Source organism: Zalophus californianus, chromosome 11 (genome assembly GCF_009762305.2).
Source record: "Zalophus californianus isolate mZalCal1 chromosome 11, mZalCal1.pri.v2, whole genome shotgun sequence".
Classification (NCBI taxonomy): Eukaryota; Metazoa; Chordata; class Mammalia; order Carnivora; family Otariidae; genus Zalophus; species Zalophus californianus.
In genome coordinates this window covers 97247634-97266337 of record NC_045605.1, presented here as the reverse complement: position 1 = coordinate 97266337, position 18704 = coordinate 97247634, and the positions used below count along the sequence as shown (strand labels likewise).

The 18704-nt window shown below is 45.3% G+C and overlaps 2 protein-coding genes across 5 annotated transcripts in view; both read left to right on the top strand.

Moving 5' to 3' along the window:
• Positions 1-15880, top strand: part of LRP4 (LDL receptor related protein 4) — a 55470-nt gene extending 39590 nt beyond the window's left edge. Inside the window, exons 35-39 of one of the 3 annotated variants that reach the window (XR_003517422.2) lie at positions 3052-3119; positions 3675-3762; positions 5555-5696; positions 8132-8999; positions 9104-15880. Coding sequence is in view for 2 of the 3 variants with exons in the window: in XM_027579323.2 (XP_027435124.2) it covers positions 3052-3119; positions 3675-3762; positions 5555-5696; positions 8132-8458; positions 9104-9157 (679 nt within the window). In the remaining variant the exon portion in view is untranslated. Of the gene's footprint in view, positions 1-3051; positions 3120-3674; positions 3763-5554; positions 5697-8131 lie in introns of all 3 variants that reach the window. The other 2 variants (XM_027579323.2, XM_027579322.2) reach the window with 2 other exon arrangements.
• A 1889-nt stretch (positions 15881-17769) lies between these two features.
• The window catches only part of CKAP5 (cytoskeleton associated protein 5), a 102367-nt gene continuing 101432 nt past the window's right edge, over positions 17770-18704 (top strand). Inside the window, exon 1 of one of the 2 annotated variants that reach the window (XM_027579715.1) lies at positions 17770-17852. The gene's annotated coding sequence lies outside the window, so the exon portion shown is untranslated. Of the gene's footprint in view, positions 17853-18179; positions 18517-18704 lie in introns of those variants that run through there. The other variant, XM_027579717.2, reaches the window with a different exon arrangement.

The following is an 18704-nucleotide window of genomic DNA, read 5'->3' as shown; positions in this document are numbered from 1 at the left end:
ACCCATATACAGTTAGTCTAAATATTTTTTATTGATATATGTATAAATTGCAAAATGATTATCACAGTGAGTTTAGTTAACATCCGTCACCACACATAGCTACAAATTATTCTTCTTGTGATGAGAACTTTTAAGATTTACTCTCTTAGCTCCTTTTAAATGTAGAATATAGTATTGTTGACTGTAATCACTATGCTGTACATTATCTCCCCAGGACTTACTGATCTTATAACTGGAAGTTTGCACATTTTGACCACCTTCACTCATTTTATCCATCCCTGCTACCTCCCACCTCTGGCAAACACCAATCTATGAGTTTGGGTGGTTTTGTTTTTTCTTCATACTCCACATATAAGTGACATTGCATGGTACTTGTCTTTTTCTGTCTGATTTATTTCACCTAGCATAATGCCCTCAAGGTCTATCCATGTCATCACAAATGGCAGAATGTCCTTTTTTATGGCTGAATAATATTCCGTTATATATTGGGGCACCTGGGTGGCTCAGTCGGTTGAGCATCCAATTCTTGATTTCGGCTCAGGTCATGGTCTCAGGGTTGTGAGATTGAGCCCTACATCTGGCTCCGTGCTCAGCTCAGAGTCTGCTTGTCCGCTCCTGTGCTGCATCCCCCACTCACACTCTTTCTCTCAAATAAGTAATAAAATCTTAAAAAAAAAAAAATTCCGTTATAAAAAATTGGAACCAACTTGAAATGCTAAGAAGGTAACTTCTTTGTGGCACATTATGAACAGGCAATTAAAGGCATCTCCTAAAAGGCTAGAGAAAAGCTATTTGCAAGAACATTTGAAACCAAGATACACTGAGTCTTCAAATAGACCGTTAGAAAGTATCTGATGGGGTTCAAAAGTTTTCTAAATTATCCTAAAGAAAATCAGATTAATTGTGATTGATAGTACTTAGAAGTTAGTAAGAAAGATACATGTTTATATCTGGATATTTGCCTTTCTATATAAACTTCCAAAAAGAGAAAATGGGGCAAATAGAATGAATTTGATCATGTGCAAATTTTATAATTTTGGAAAAATTGGAAAAAATTCCGCATCTTCTTCATCCATTCACCCATTGGTGGGTACTTAGGTTGTTTCCATGTCCTGGCTATTGTAAATAAGGCTGCAGTGAATGTGGGGGTGCAGGTATCTTTCCAAGATAGTGATTTAGTTTCCTAATGTTAAATTTTGATATCTGTCTTTCCAGGCATCTTTCTATTAAGACATTTTTTTCCATTGTAATATACTGTCTCTTTACTTTTAGTGTCAACTTTAGCTTAAAAAGATAATTGATTTCAATTCTGAAAGCAGAAACATGATAATAATCCCAAATGAGAACTCTAGACTCATGTCTTTAAAATTATAAAATTTACATGGTGCCTGGATGGCTCAGTCAGTAGAGCATGAGACTCTTGAGCTCAGGGTCATGAGTTCAAGCCCCACATTGGGTGTAGAGTTTACTTAAAAAATAAAAAAGAAGGGGCACCTGGGTGGCTCAGTCATTAAGCGTCTGCCTTCTGCTCAGGTCATGATCCCAGGGTCCTGGGATCAAGCCCCACATCAGGCTCCCTGCTCGACGGGAAGCCTGCTTCTCCCTCTCCCACTCCCCCTGCTTCTGTTCCTGCTCTCACTATCTCTGTGTGAAATAAATAAATAAATAAAATCTTTAAAAAAAATAAAAATAAAAACCAAGAGCACCTGGGTGGCTTAGTCAGTTAAACATCTGCCTTCGGCTCAGGTCATGAACCCCGGGTCCAGGGATCAAGCCCGGTGTCAGGCTCCCTGATCAGCGGAGAGCCTGCTTCTCCCTCTCTCTCTCCTTCTGCCCCTTCCCCTGCTTGTGCCCTCTCTCTCTCTCACTCAAATAAATAAAATCTTAAAAAAAATTAAAAATAAAGTCAGAGAACTAGAATTGGCATATTAAAAAATGAATAGAATAAAATTATAAAATTTACACATGATCAAATTCATTCTATTTGCCCCGTTTTCTCTTTTTGAAAATTTATATAGAAAGGCAAATATCCAGATATAAACATGTATCTTTCTTACTAACTTCTAAGTACTATCAATCACGATTAATCTGATTTTCTTTAGGATAATTTAGAAAACTTTTGAACCCCATCAGATACTTTCTAACGGTCTATTTGAAGACTCAGTGTATCTTGGTTTCAAATGTTCTTGCAAATAGCTTTTCTCTAGCCTTTTAGGAGATGCCTTTAATTGCCTGTTCATAATGTGCCACAAAGAAGTTACCTTCTTAGCATTTCAAGTTGGTTCTCTGAGCCCTCCCTCTGGATGTCTTGCATATTCCCTTGTGAAAGAATGGAGAGAAGAAAAACAATTTTTTTTTCAAGGTCTATTTTGACCTTGTGACACTCTGTATCCAATCAGAGGTTTGCTTTGCTGGTAGCTTCTTCCAACTCATTCTGGTAGCTTAATAAATCCTACCATTGGTATCCTTAGTGTTCTGTCAGCAGGCTTCTGGCTCACTTTCAAACCTGCTTCTCCTTTTTAGAGGAATCTTTTTTAAAGAGTACATATTTTAAAACCCATTTAAACATGGGGCGCCTGGGTGGCTCAGTCATTTGAGCAGCTAACTCTTAATTTCGACTCAGATCATGATCTCAGGGTGGTTAGATTGAGTCCTGCGTGAGTCCTGCGTCAGGCTCTGCACTCAGCAGGGAGTCTGCTTGGGATTCTCCCTCTCCCTCTGCTCCTCCCCCCCCCCACTCATTCTCTCTCTCTGTCAATAAATAAATATATATATATTTTTAAGATTTTATTTATTTATTTGACAGAGACACAGTGAGAGAGGGAACACAAGCGGGGGGGAGTGGGAGAGGGAGAAGCAGGCTTCCCACCAAGCAGGGAGCCCGATAGAGGGCTCGATCCCAGGACCCTGGCATCATGACTCGAGCCGAAGGCAGATGCTTAACAACTGAGCCACCCAGGCACCCCCCAGGACTTTCCCTCTTTCCTGGAAGAAGGCAGGATCTTTATCAAACACAAGTAGCCTTCACATTCAGTTTTCTCTGCCCCACAGATGCTCTGAAAAGGATGCCCAGCTGGGCCTCTGTGCACATTCCAATGAGGCCGTACCTGCTGCTCCAGGTGAGCCCTGAGTGCCCAACTGTTTTGACAAAGAAGATGTAAGGAATCAGAGTCTCCACTGATAACTTCCAGAACCTTCATGGGGACTCTTTGGGGTTGTTGAACCCATGTCTAAGAGTAAATCCATAGAAAAAGTAATATTAGCTGGCTACCACTTACAGGGTACTTTCCATATGCCGGCCATTTGTTAAGCTTTATATATGTGTGTGTACATACACACGTGTGCATATATGTATATGTATGTACACACTCAGGTTTCACTGCCACCAGGGTATGAGCAATTTATTATTCACATTTAACCAATGAGAAAACATAGGTTTCAAGTTAAGCATCTTGCCTTAAGTCACATGGCTAGTAAGTAGTGGAATCGGGAATAGAGATGTTGGCAGGCTGATAGGTTTCTTCTCAGTCCCCTACCCCTGTGGTCTCTTCCCTGGCTGTCCTCAGATGGTGTGGCATCCAACCCCTAGCAAAGGAGCCCTCCATTTCCCTACCCCTCACACCAGCTGGAGGATTGTCATTGGTCCCCGCCTAGCCTCTCTCTGTTCCTCCTAGGGGAAGGACTTCATGTCAGCTACGTCATCGGTGGACTCCTCAGTATTCTGCTGATTTTGGTGGTGATTGCAGCTTTGATGCTGTACAGGTAACTTCAGCCTCATTGCGGGGGGCACGTTTCCATTGGTCCTCATTAGCACGTCAGTGATCTCTGGAAGCTCCACATCTTGCTGATCCAACCTCTGACCAGCCTCATGTCAAGATGGGTCCCTGGTCGGAGCAGCAGAAAGGAAGGGTAGAACCTGAATCCTGACTCTTCTTCCCCGCCTTTCACAGCCTGAGCAGGTTCCTCACGTTATGACCCAGCCGCCCTCGGGACTTTCTTCAGAGACTAGGGTGCTGAGGGCACAGAGGTTTATTCCCAAGGTCACACAGTAAGAGGCAGAGCTGGGACTGATGCTGGCATCTCTGCTTTTCCACTACTCTACCTCATCTCAAACCATGGAAATTGGAAAGGCTTTTCTCCTCACATAACCATGGCTTCTACTGCAATATTGTTTGACATATCATTGCTCAGTAGGGATCATCCTGGGAAGGTGGAGTGTGTCGTTTCCAGTTTAGAATCCTCTTTTTATGACCTTCTATGTATTTTCCCCAAATGCTTTAAACACAGCTTGCAGCAAAAATACCAGGATTTTGCTATGCTGCTATAGCTCCTGCTAACAACAACAACAGTGCTAATAATAATAGTAACAGTTACTATGTAGTGAATATGTATCAGTGCCACAACAATGTAGTACAGGTATTATTATTATTATTCCTCACTTTACAGATGAGGATCTGAGGCTCACAAAGTCTAGATTGTGTCCACCAAGATCCCAGCTAGTGAGTAACAGACATGGGATTGACACAGATCTGTCTTGACTTGGTATATTAGCTATCTGTTGCTGGATAGCAAACTATTCCAAAACTTAGCAACTTAAAATGACAACCATTTATCATCTCACAGTTTTTGTGGGCCAGTAATCTGGATTCAGCTTAGCTGTATGCCTCTGCCTCACGGTTCTCTTATACGCTGCAGTCCAGGTATCAGCCAGGGTTGTGGTCTTATCTCAAGGCTTGACTGGAGAGGGATTCCCTTCTAAGCACACTCAGGTAGCTGTTGGCAGGATTCAGTTCCTCACAGGCTGTTGGCCTGAGGGTCTCAGTTCCTTGCTGGCTGTTGGCTGGAGGTCTCCCTCATCAGTTCCCTGCCTTGTGGGCCTTCCCAAAGGACAACCGACAACCGGCAGCTTGCTTCCCCAGAGCAAGCAGAAGCAAGAATGAGGGAGGGAAGGCAACCTAAGACGGAAGCCACAAGTTTCTTTGGAACCTAAGTTAGCATCCATCACTTCTGTATATTCTGTTCATCAGAAGTGAGTCACCAGGGGCACCTGGCTGGCTCACTCAGTGGAGCATGCGACTTTTGATCTCGGAGTTCTGGGTTCAAGCCCCACGCTTGGTGTAGAGATTACTTGAAAATAAAACATTAAAAATAAAATAGAAGTGAGTCACCAGATGCAGCCCACATTCAAGGGGCAGGGATTCAGAAGGTGTGAGGACCAGGAGGCGGCGATCACTGGGGCCATCTTAGAGGCTGCCTACCACATTTGGGTTACAACTTCCCCAGGTATCAGGGTGCCTGGGTGGCTCAGTCGTTAAGTGTGTGCCTTCAGCTCAGGTTGTGATCCCAGGGTCCTGGGATTGAGCCCCGCATCGGATTCCCTGCTCGGCGGGAAGCCTGCTTCTCCCTCTCCCACTCCCCCTGCTTGTGTTCCTTCTCTCACTTTGTCTCTCTGTCAAATAAATAAATAAAATTTAAAAAACAACAACAACCAACTTCCCCAGATATCACCCCCATAAAGATCTGAACTAATTTCTCATCACCTTTCTTCCTAAAGACACAAAAAATCCAAGTTAACTGATCCTGGAATTGGGAACCTGACCTACAGCAACCCCTCCTACCGAACTTCCACTCAGGAAGTGAAAATTGAAGCAATCCCCAAACCAGCCATGTACAATCAACTGTGCTATAAGAAAGAGGTAAAAATTAAAATTTATATTCAAGGTGGGGTTTTGTTTTTTGTTTTTGGAGGGGGGATGGATATGCTCCAGTTGCCTGAACAGTGAGGGATGCTGGGTAGTCCCATCTACCATTTTGGAAGTTATAGTGGACAGAAGAACTGAATCTGATATGGGATTCTGGAGAGATCTAGACTCTCTAAGGGACCAGCTTGAGGGATCTTAGTGAGAGCAGGGTTAGTAAGCAGATTCCAGAAGGTCTAGGTCTGAAAGCATGTGAGTGTGCACCTCCCTGCCAGGAAATAATTTCCCTGGCTAGGTTTTCTCTCCTGTAGCCATCATTCCCCTGCAGAGGGGCTATACCCCTCTGAAGCACCCCAGATTCCAAGACAACACCCCAAAAACCCGAGAGCTCCTGGACTCTCCCTTTTCTAACCTCTGATCGAAGCTGTTGGCACTTATGGCTGGGAATGGCTGAGTGTTTTGCTATTCTTCCTCTTATCACAGAGTCTTAAGAGATTTCTCTAGAATTCTGAAGGGGGTTTACATGCTTTTGCTCTCTTAACTCCTCTGTTGCTTCAGTGAAAATTTATGTGCTGAATGTTTAGGCCTGAGAAATAGTCCCATTTCCACAAGGGACCAGTATCCTGCAATTTCAGATCTTCCTAGTCTAATATGACCCCTGCTTTTTCTAAAATCCTATAACGTTTCATCAGAAGTCATATCCCTTATGAAACCCTAATTGGTCTACTCGCCTGGCCTGTCTAGCACAGTCGACACTTGCCCTCACCTCTACAGGGCCCCCTTGTGTAATAAGTACATTTTACATAACAGTCACATGCTTTCTGGATCCATGAATTTCCATATTAAAAAAGCTTCCACCAGAAGCTAAAAGTCCACCTGCAGGGCTAGTTTGCAGTTTTAGGGATGGTAGAGCCCTCCTCAATTAGTATCTTTGAGAGAAAGACTTCTGAGTCTTAGGTGCCTAGAGTGTTTGATGCCCCACAGAAGAACCGTCATAAGGGTCCTAGGTTAGACCTGAAAAGTGTGACCTCTTTCTTCTTTTGTGTGCTTTTCCTCAGCCGCTCTTTCACCCCTCTGACAGTCTTTCACCCTTTCTCTTCTGATTTCCTCCTGATTTCAGGTACCTGTTGCGGTGTGTTTGGAGAGGGAAGGGTGTCCCCCCCCGAATTGCCAGTGCCATGTCCCCTACCTCTTCCTAACCTACCGAGCGTGTCTCTGTGATGAAGACACTGCATGGCTCCGTGTAATCTGGTGCTAATTTCAGCTGAGAGGGTGTGATGCGTGTGCACTTGTGTGCTGTCTGTCTCTGCTCTGCGGAGGGAGGTACCACTCCTAGAGGGCCATCATCAAAGTCTCCTGTTTAATGTAGGGGCTCAGGCAGGAGAGCGTGCAACTCTTGATCTCAGGGTTGTGAGTTTGAGCCCCATGTTGGATATAGAGATGACTCCAAAATAAAATCTTTAAAAAAAATTGTAGGGGCTCAGTTAAATATCTGTGGAGTTGAGTTGTTACTAAAATAGAGGAGCACTTGTAGAACTCTTGGCAGGAACGCCGTCCCGGGACAGAACCTAAGCCATGGCCCGTTTTCTCCTGGTACCGGTGGCATGTCGGTTGGTATTCCCCAGAAACCAGAAGTAAGCCTACCCTTTGAGAAATCCATAAAGGGAGAAGCCTGAGTAGAACTTCAGGCTGTCCTTGGACCAATCCCAGGTTGCTTGGGAATGGCCCCAAGGCTTGTGGGAGCAGAGCCAGAGTAACCTCCCCAGAAAGGTTATAGGTTACGGGACCCCAATGGATTGACACTCAGAACCCAAAGAAGAAGATTTTCTAGATCCCTCCTTTCTGACCTCCCACAAGTTTTCTCCTTAACAAAATTAGAAAGAAGAGAATCAAGAATAAAAGAGCCCAGAAGTAGTTTAAAATCCTGAATAAATGCACATCAAATTGCCTTTATCCGTTGCTCTTGATCATGTATATATCAGCATGATGTCCCCTTAATAAGCCACAATAACAATGTAACAACAGCTAACACGAAGCACCTACTAGCTGTGTTCCATGTGTCTCCTCTTTGAACCCTCACAGTGATTGGTTATGAGGTGTGGCTACTGTTATTCTCCCCACATTGTAGATGTGGAGACTGAGTTTAGAGATGCTGAGTAATTTGCCCAAGGTGACATAGCCAGTGAGTGGATGATGCAGGCCTGGAAGCCATGGTTCTCCCTCCTTCCTGTCTGAGAATGGGGATAATCATCCTGCTGCTATTCTTTTAGGCTGACTCATCTGTTTGCTCTGACCAAGTCTTCCCATTCGTTTGTGGGGTCTTTGTGCTCCTCACACCTCCTCTCAGCCCATCCGCTCCCTTTTCCGGTTCACCGTGAGATCCTGTCTAGAGAGCTAACCGACTGACCGTGTCTCCCTGCTCTCCACCCTAGGGCGGGCCTGACCATAACTACACCAAGGAGAAGATCAAGATTGTAGAGGGAATCTGCCTTCTGTCTGGGGACGATGCTGAGTGGGATGACCTCAAGCAACTTCGCAGCTCACGGGGGGGCCTTCTGCGTGATCATGTATGCATGAAGACGGACACAGTGTCTCTCCAGGCCAGCTCTGGTTCCCTGGATGACACGGAGACGGAGCAGCTGTTGCAGGAAGAGCAGTCCGAGTGTAGCAGCGTCCACACCGCAGCCACTCCTGAAAGACGGGGCTCTCTGCCGGACACAGGCTGGAAACATGAACGCAAGCTCTCCTCAGAGAGCCAGGTCTAAACGCCCACAGTCCCTTCCCTCCCTGCCCGTTCCTTCTCCTTTATGGACTTCCAGTCCTTGTGCTCACTTAGACAACAGGCCCCCTTCCTGTGTGCTTGCTCGTTCTTCTCCTCCACCTCCCGCCGTGTAACTGCTCCCGAGCCCTCCACGGGAGCTGTTTCCACCTGAGTCCGTAACTACCCGTGTGCAAGAAATGATGGTGCATCCCGAAAATTTGGACCTGGATTTTACCATGAACCTCACCTCTTGCACTCCCTCCTGAGCCCCCGAAACAAGGCTCGGGAATGATTCCTCATCAGTGCAGAGCTCCACCTCCCCTTTCCCTGGTACCCTGCCCCGCGAGAACTGATGATCCAAGACCTCACTCTCCCCCAGCAGAGCCGGCCTGGCCACTTCTCTGAGAGAACTTGCCCATCAGGGGCTGGGGCAGGGGTCAAGGGTAAAGAGAGAGATGAAGGAAAGAGGCTGAAAGAGGAAGGAGGAGTAAGCCCAGCTGGTATGGGCGTCTCGGAAGCCTCTAGCCTCAAGTGCATTGGTAATATGAGCAAGCTTTTAGGGGTGGTTGGGCTGCATGTCCTGTCCATTGCTGGCAATGGATATTATTCTTGCCCTAAGAGCTACTGTTTTTTTTTTTTTCAGCTGCCAATATTGGTGAGATCTGGGTGTGGCTCAAGCTGTTCTTCCTCCCGCTAGAGTGTCTGGAAGCTTCTACCCCGATGACAGGGTCCTTATCGCATGGCAGCTGGCTAATATGAATTCCCCTGCTGGTGCCACCACTGGCCAGTACCCTTATGTCTTTGACTCCAAGTAACCAGGTTGTGAGCAGGGGCTTAAGGAATGTGGGGCCCCCGAGCGCTGAGTCTCTGCAAGGTCCAATCAGCGCTGCTTAGACCAAAAGTAGCATATCACCTGAACCTTAACGTTCTGCCACTCTCTCCCCACTCATTCCCCGGGATTCTAAGCCTAGAGATCCTGAAACACCTTTCATACAAGGGCCAAGAGTTTTCATAAAGGGTCAGGAAGAGAGATTGGGTTATAGACTTGGGGCACGCAGGGCCTCAAGGGAAGTATCCATGAGGTTCTGTGTTCTCTCTCAAGTGCTCAGGGATCTAAGTTAGTAGACAGAGAACCTGTGGCTTTAGGGGTGGTGACATTCCCATTCCAACTCTCTTCCCAGCTAAGTGATGGACTTCCCAGGCCATGATGCCATCACTTGGTTCATGCTCGTTCACACAAAGACCGTTTGTCTCCTGCTAGGATCAGGAGAGTGGAGACTTTTTGTCTGCCCTAAGCCTTCTACAAGCCCCCTCCACTCCCCCCCCCCAATTTGCTTTTTCTGACTTAGCCTTGTGGTGGTGAGGAGACGGCTACATCAAGACGCAAAGTTGGGGGCAAGGAGTAGAAAGGGAGAACCACCGATGAAGCCCTCTCAGCCTAGGGCAGATCCAGACCCTTCCACCCAGGAATTGGAAGCAACAGGAGAGGGCGACGGGTTGAGAATAGAGGCGAGGGCTTCCCGGGGAAGCTTCCTGATTGGAAACATCTCCTGTGGTTATCAGTATTGAGAAATCAGCTGCCACACATGTGAGTGAAAACGGAGAAGAGCAAAGCTTTTCTGGTCAGTTCTGAGGCTGCTAGAGACAGGTGCCAAGCCCTGAGCCGGGCTGGTAGTAGCCAACCCAGGTCTGGGCCCACACAGGACAGCCTAGCCAGGCCAGCAAGTCTTTTCCAGTCCACACACACACAGTGGGAAAAGTGAGGTGCCACTTATGGGAGGGAAGGGAGACATTTCACACTTGACGGGGCAGTTAAAAAAGGAGCACTTTGGGTCCTCAGACTCATGGTTGAGGATGGGGAGAAAGTAGGAAAGTGGCAAATTCTTGATTGGAAAGGGGGGAAAGATCTTATTGCACTTGGGCTGTTCAGAATGTAGAAAAGACATATTTGAAGAAATATCTATTTGAGCACTGATACACTATGTAAAAAGCAAAACCTCTCTGTCCTAAACTAATGGAAGTGATTCTCCCGCGCTCATGTGTAATGGTTTTAACGTTACTCACTGGAGAGATTGGACTTTCTGGAGTTATTTAACCACTATGTTCAGTATTTTAGGACTTTATGATAATTTAATATAAATTTAGCTTTTCTTAATCACCGTGCCTGGCTTGGAGTCATGACTAATCACTGCATCCGCTCTGTCTGGCAGACCCATGCTTTTGAAAACCTTCTTGTGACATCACCTCTAAGTCCTTCAGGGATGTGAGGACAGTGAAAAGCCATAAAAGGTGTGAGGTTCCTGGCTGGAGTTTCAACTCATCTTGAGAAGACAGGTCAAGACCAGAGTTCATTGACTTGTGAAATCCGTATTTCCTCTAGAACAGGGATGGCAGATAGGTTTCATCTCAAGTGCCAACTTTGCTTGGTTGGTAGTGGCTGCCTGAGGTCCTGTTGAGACTCAATGGGGAAAGTGTCATGATGGTTAGTGACATCTCCTTCAGGCACTGGAAGGAAGTGTCATGGCTTATATACCATGTATCTTCTATCTCTATTCTAGGTCTATGAGGACCTCATTGTCCCAGAACTTGACTTTGCCTCACCGTGATTGATAGTCACTGGCAAGACTGTCTGATGTAGTAGGAAAAGGACTGGGGACAAGGAGGGATCGTTACGGGCCCAGATCTGCTACTGGCTCTTTTTTTTTTTTTTTTAAGATTTTATTTATTTATTTGACAGAGAGAGACAGCGAGAGAGGGAACACAAGCAGGGGGAGTGGGAGAGGGAGAAGCAGGCTTCCCGCGGAGCAGGGAGCCCGATGCGGGGCTCGATCCCAGGACCCCGAGATCATGACCCAAGCCAAAGGCAGACGCTTAATGACTGAGCCACCCAGGCACCCCTGCTACTAGCTCTTGTTGATCTTAGTCAAGTTTCATAGTTAACTCTGACAATGGATCAAATCAACATTGATTCCTTTTATTTTTTATTTTTTTCCTTTTATTTTTAAAAAAGCTGCCTTCTCATAATTTATACAGTACATCTCAAGGCTAGGACAGGAAGTTGGGGATCCATTCTCAGGTTCTCTGCACATGACACCTCTTCAGTGATGATTGGGAATCATGGAAGTCTCGGTGCCCGATGTAGAATTGTATGCCAAGGCGCTCAGTAGTTGATTTTCTAAACCACAGGCTTCTTATTGAATAATGCTTCCATTCATTCCTTTATCTCTTGCTGGGGACCAACCCCTGCCCAAGCCTGACCCACAGAACTTAGAATCTAGCAACAGCCTCCATCCCCACCCTACATCCCCCCAAAAAGAGAAAGACTGAAGTTTCTTTTATTTATATAACAGGAAATCTGAGGGTAATTTACAGTGCATAATTCTTCCAACTTTGGTGAGGGGTATGTGTGCTAGAACAGAAACAAATCGCATAGCTCAAGGACAATCATCCTCTTACTCCACCATTTTTAAAAAAAAAACTCAGAACAAAGGAGACATTTTAGGTGATGAAGTCCAGCCTAAAGCATAAGCCTATATACCTGTAGAAAGTACCCCCTCCCAAAGGCTCAGGGTGACGGGCCAGACCATGAACTGACCACTAGAGCTGGGAACTCAGGAAGAACTTTTCAAATGAGAAGAAAAAATGAATGCATTGAGAACATACCATTTGCTCAAAAGACTGGGAGATGTTTCTGGAAAGACAAAAGTTTGGTGAATGCATTTTGACACCCTGTGATCACATGAGCCAGTATAATCAGGTATTCAACACTGCCTGAGCCTTAAAGGTCTTGAGGAACCTGCGACTTTCCTGTCACTTTAGGGTTAGGAAAGGGGAGAGGAAAACGAGGCTGGCCCTCATGGTCCAGGTCTTGATAAGAATCTGGGGCGGGGGGGCAGACCGATGAGACTTCAGCAACAGTGTCAAAGACTTAACACCCAATTTTCAAGTTATGATCATGCTCTGGCTTTTACTTTCCTGAGCAGTAAAATGAAAAGGTTGAGGCAGATGATTGCTAAGGTCATTTCTAGCCTGAAGTTTTTTATGTTCTTCCAAGAAATCTTGGGGATGAAACAAGAGCTGAGAATGCCTTCCCTGGTTCTCCAGATATAAAACCCGATGAGTAGCAAGATGGTCAGATTCTAACAAACTGGACATATTTTTACAAGCTAATGTTCAAAATATAGTCACTGCCCTTCTTTCTATATTGCATGAACAAACGATGGAAGCTAAGATAAAAAGATCTCTGTGGCCCCTAGAGAGATTTCCAAGGCATGAATTGAAGCTTTCACCAAACCTAATCCTACAGAAAACAAAGTCAGTGCTGCAGAGGAACTTTGAAAAAGCATCTAAAGAACTGAGGGTGCACAAGGTTCTAAGTGGAATGCACTGACCTTCAAGAACATAGAGTAAACTTCAGTTACTTCTGCTTATGGACATAATGAAAAATGTAGGTGAGCCCTTTCCATGGCTAAGAAACAGTCTGTGAGTATGTCTTGTCTTCGTAAGTGGAGGTGACTCAAATGATCCACTTAATAGGACGTGTGTCTGGGGGTGTTTCAGGCAGCCTTTGTTTTGTAACATTCCCTCACTTGCCCATTTATTTTCTCTCTAGATCATTCCCCCATTAAGCAGCTGACAGAGGCTAAGCAGAGCTCAGCATAGGGAACAGAGTTTTGTTTCCAGTCAAGGCTGCAACTCACAATCTTGGACTCCTTGACATGATGTTAAAACAGATCCAGACAGCCTAATTAAGGGTCTGAGTTTAAACCCAAGGCTGGAGTTAGCCCCAAGCTACTCAATCTGCCTATGTCATTTTACAAGACACAAAGAGCCAAGAACTCTCACTTATCTTGTCCTTCTTGGTGGTTTTCCCTCCAGTCCCTAAAAGCCTGTTGACAGCCTGCTAACAAGTTTCCTATCTCTCCCTCTGCCTCCTTCCACTTTGGTGGGGCTGGTGCTTCTGTGGTCAGAGTTCTTGGACAGCCTGCATTTGGGGGGCTATGGAAAAATGGGCTATGAGAAAAGAGTTATTCATTCCCTTCATTCAGTCACCTATTCAATACAACTAGTGCAGTCTGGAGAGGCTTGGAGGCCAGTCAAAGCACAAAAACACACAGCCACTTGAGACCTGTGTTAATGTTACCACTGCTGTCTCTAGGGAATAATGCACAAGGTACCTGGACTAAAAGTTGAAAGGAAGTGAATCACTGAAACTGTTCCTCTTAGGCTGCAAATATGGATCCATGGCCCATAGTAGAGCTCTTTCTTTCCCAGAATGTGGTTTGTGATTACGATGGGATGAGCACTGTCCCCACCCTAGCAGGCTTTTCAGAAATGCTCGGCACAGTTACTCAACGGCCACAATGTTCGGCATTTGCTTACTGCTTCCAGTTGCAGTAATACAGTGTTCACCCTGATCTCTGATACCTACAAGGGTTTCACTGTCCTATTAGTATCTTCCTTATGCAGAATTACCGAGAGGCCCCTGGGATAAGGTAAGCACCCGTCACTCTAATAAATACACAGATAAAAGCTATTTGGTGATAACCCTGGCCTGCAAAAGATGACTGGCCAAACATTTATTGAACACCTGCTATGGAGCAAGGTACTATGTTCGGTTTCTACAAGGCCCTACAAGATCTGCCACTCCCTGCCCTACATTATCTATCAGGCCTCATCTCCTACCCTCCTACTGCCAACTACTCTGCTTCAGCTACACAGGACTCCCTGTTTCTCTAACCCGAGAGGCATGCTCCCAACTTAGGGTCTTTGCGAAGCTGTTCCCCCTGGCTGGCACTTCCTTCCTGTAGAGAAACTCATGGCTAACTCCTTCGCTTTCAAGTCTTTGCTTAAAGGTAACCTCCTTAATGAAACCTACTCTGATCATCCTTTATAAAATTAATGTCTCTCTAACTCTACTTCCAAATCCCTTTTACCGTATTTTATTCTTTTTTCTTTTCCCATTGCACATATTGTCTAATAACATACTATATAATTTATTTATGTATTGATCATCTATGCTTGTTCACTATGAGTACCATAAAAGAGGGATGTGTGTGTGTGTGTGTGTGTGTGTGTGTGTGTGTGTGTGTGTGTGTGTGTGTGTTGTGCACTGGTTATCCCAAGTGCCTAGAAGAGTCCCTGCACATACTAGGTGCTCAATAAATATTTGTTGAGTGAGTGAACAAATAAATGAATGGAATAAGACATCCAATGCCCACCTTCTAGCAGGGCTACACATAAGCCATATAAGACAAAAAGGAATTTGCCATCTTGTTCTAAAGCTCTCCAGGATCCAGACTCCATACATCCTTTATTGAGCAAATTCCAGTTTACCATCACGTTCTCCTTATAAATGTAATCTTCAATTTATTTCCCATAATATTTAAATAAAGTAAACATGCCAATGACCAATGATTTAAGAAGACTATTTCTATATGTTCCTAACCCATTTCTCAAAGGTTACTATGACCTTTTTGCTCTGCTTGGTTCTTTTCTCCTTCCCCTAACCTATGGATCTATTCTCATGCCCTATCTTTTCGCTCCCCACTCCCAACTCTGTGGTCTCATCCACTGCTACAATTTCATCTCTTCTACGCCTGTATCACTTGAGTCCTAATCTTTTCTCATAGTTCTCATCCTGTATTTCCTAGACCTACTTAGAGATTGTGCTTGAATGTCTCATTGGTACCTAAAAGTAAACAGGGCTAAAACTAAATTCCTTGCCTCCCTCTTGAGACTGGCTTCTCCTGACTTTCTACTTCCATCTGGGCAATCACTGCCTCCCAATCCCTAGGCTCAAAGCCTGGCACGCTCTTTGACTCATTTCCCTAAATGGGCCCCACCCTCACCTTTGCACCAAGACAGTTGCCAAACCCTTCACGCTCTTGAATCTGTTCTCAACATTTCCACTGCTGTCACCTCATAGCAGACTCCTAACTGGGCTTCCAACTCTTAACCCATTTTAGACACTCAAGCTAATTAGTTTTCGTAAAGTGCAATTCTGAATTTGTTGCTCTCTGGCTCAGAAACCTTTGATAGCTCCCCATCACCTACTTAAAGTACAAATTCCTTACCTTGGTATTCAAGACCCTCCTAGAATGTTCCTTTATCTACCAATCTTGTATCCCACTACTTCCCAACATGTGCCCTGTTCTAAAATTAAACTCACATGTTCAATTCCCTATATATAATGTACTTTCTTGTTTCTGTGCCCTTGCTCCTACTTTTCTTACTACTAGACATTCTCCCTGGTACTTCTTTTAAAAAAATTAACATGTCAATGGCAAAAAATTCATTTCCCTCCCTACCCACTCCCCTTGTTAAATAATTTCTTGAAATTCCAGGAATGTTCTAACCATTTTCAGGCATGCACACAAATACATATGCATTTATAACCATGTACAATAAAATTATTCCATATATGCTCTTCTGCAACTTGCCTTTTTTTCAGTAAAATAAAAGTTGTGCACTTTTTCTACACCAGCACATACAGATTAACCACATTCTTTTTAACAGTTGCATAGCGTTCTATTGAGTAGGTATACTGTAATTATGTAACAAATTACCTATGAATGGACGTGTAATTTCTAGGGCACGGGGTTTTTTTGTTTGTGGGTTTTTTCCCCTTATCTTTTTTTTTTTTAAAGATTTTTATTTATTTATTTATTTAACAGAGATAGAGAACACAAGTAGGCAGAGCGGCAGACAGAGGGAGAGGGACAAGCAGGCTCTCCGCCGAGCGGGGAGCCCGATGCGGCGCTCGATCCCAGGACCCTGGGATCATGACCTGAGCTGAAGGCAATCACTTAACCGACTGAGCCACCCAGGCTCCCTTTTGTCTCCTATCTTAACAGTAATTATCTTTGGGTATATTTTTCTTTGCATAATTGCACAGATCTGTAGGACAAATTCCTAACAGTGGCATTATTGGGCCAGAAATCATACACATTTTATGTTTTTTTTTAAGATTTTATTTTTAAGGAATCTCTACACCTATTGTGGGGCTGGAACTCACATCTCAGAGATTAAGAGTTGTACGCTCTTCTGACTGAGCCAGCTAGGTGTCCCACATTTTACATTTTAATAACTGCAAAATCATCCTAAAAGTTTGCACCAATTAGTCTTACCAACAGTGAGTTTGAATGACTGTTTCTCAAAAAATGTTGGCCAACCAATGGTTGTCAAACTTTTTCATCTTTACCAATTTGATAGATTAAAAAATAATCGTTTTATTACTTTTACCCATCCCCTCTCCATCTTTTAGTCTGTTGGTAATTACATATCTTTGAAATCCCAGATTAAAAGTCCATCCCTTTCACAGATCCTCCCTTAGCAAATTTCTTCCTTTGCTAAGCATCTACAGTTTTTCTTTTACCTAGTTCTCATGCTGCTTTGAATTTTAGTGATTGGACTATATGTTTTATTCTTCTGACCACTGTAGTTTGCAAATTTCTTGGAAAGACCTGATCTTATTCATAGAAACATAGAATTTAGAGCCAAACAAGACTTTTCTCTTTTTAAGATTTTATTTGTAAGTCATCTTTACACCCAACGTGGGGCTGGAACATACAACCCTGAGATCAAGAGTTGCAAACTCCATTGACTGAGTCAGCCAGATGCCACAACCCACCCCCTCTTTTTTAAAAGATTTTATTTTCAGAGCTAAACAAGACTTCTAGAAATATTAACCAAGTATGTCGTTTCTATAAATAACAGGAGTATTAAGCATTTGCAGAATGCTTACTGTTCAAAGGCCTTTCCTAGACATTAAATTAGTTATATTAAATCCTCACGTTAAGCTTATAAGAGAAACATGGTTATCCTGGTTTGAGGAAACTAAGCTACAAATGATTTACCGAGGAAAGTGGTTTACTTAGAGCGGGTCCAAGACCAGAATCCAGCATCCTGGCTCCATTCATTGCTCCTTCCACGATATCCCAGCTGCTTTTCCTTTCCCTCACGCACTTAGCTGCACCATCAATATTTGGTGAATGAAATGACTTTTTAAAAAAATTGCCAGGTGTTGACAGTTGCTTGAATGGACAAAATTAAATAAAGGAAACATGCTGGTGGCCGGGGATGCACAGCTCTCTACACATCTTTCGCCCTTCTTTGGGGGGGGGGGGTGGAGAGCGCTGTCGGCAGCTTTTGCTACAGCAACCCAGTCCCCACCGGATCAGGCCGCGCCGGGTCCGAAGGAAGCACGGCTGCTTGTGGCCCCTTTAAAGCTGCGGGCGGCGCGTGCCCACAGTCCTTTCAAATGGACCAATAAACGGGCGGATGGGCGGTCCGTCGAGAGCCAATAAACAACGAGGACACTGCGGGGTGTGCGGCGGCCCAAGCGGTTTCAAACGGCTTAGAGCAGGCCCCTCGGTTCTGACCCGGCGGAGGTGAGTGGCCGGTGGGCCCAACCCACCCACCTAGGCCCTCGGGTCCAGGCGTCGCGCGCGCCGGGTTTCCTTGAACCCCGGGCTGGGGGCCTCCGCGGACGCGCCCCTCCCTCGCCGCACGAACCGGGCGGTCTGAGGCAGCGAAGCGGGGCGGAGGCCGGGGGACGCGCCGCCGGGAGGGCGGGGGGCGTGGGCGCTCGTGTGTGGCCGAGGCCGGGATCCGGGTGACTCGAGCGCGCAGCGGCGGGGCGCGGGCTGCAGCGTTGGGGGAATGCTGGCGGTGCAGGGCCGCGCCTGGCGGCTGTGGGTGTTCCGGGGCTGGGGCGGGGGCCCTGCGAGCGGGCCCTGCTACGGTGCCCCTCGCGTAATTGTCAAATGAATGAATGAGTGAATAAGAACCTAGGAGGGCTGTTGTGGTTGTGAAGGGCCCGGTCATCTCGGAGCGTGAAGGACTGCGGTACCGGGGCCTGCCCGCGTACCTGTGTCCCTGCCGGCTTGCTGCGGTTTTAACAATTCCGATCATACCGCTCCGCCCTCACGCCAGTCTTTCTCTCAAAAGGTGTCAGTCGAGTTCAGGTATCTTTCCAGCTCTGAAGGTTTGGCGGACCTATACAGTAGCCACTACTGCAGGTTAGCTTGAGGAGGCCTGCTACTTTAAGGTTCGGTAAGCTAGATTTTTTTACTTTTTAGCCCTTACCACTCTTAGGCTCTTGAGATAGCTACCCTGCAATCGTGGTAACTGTCAGGCAGGATTTAAATGCATCCTGTTTTGTTTCTGGGATAGAAAATGGTGAAAGCGTTGTTGCCAGAGTGGCTGCTGTTTGTTAGAAAATATATTCGTGTTGATGAATC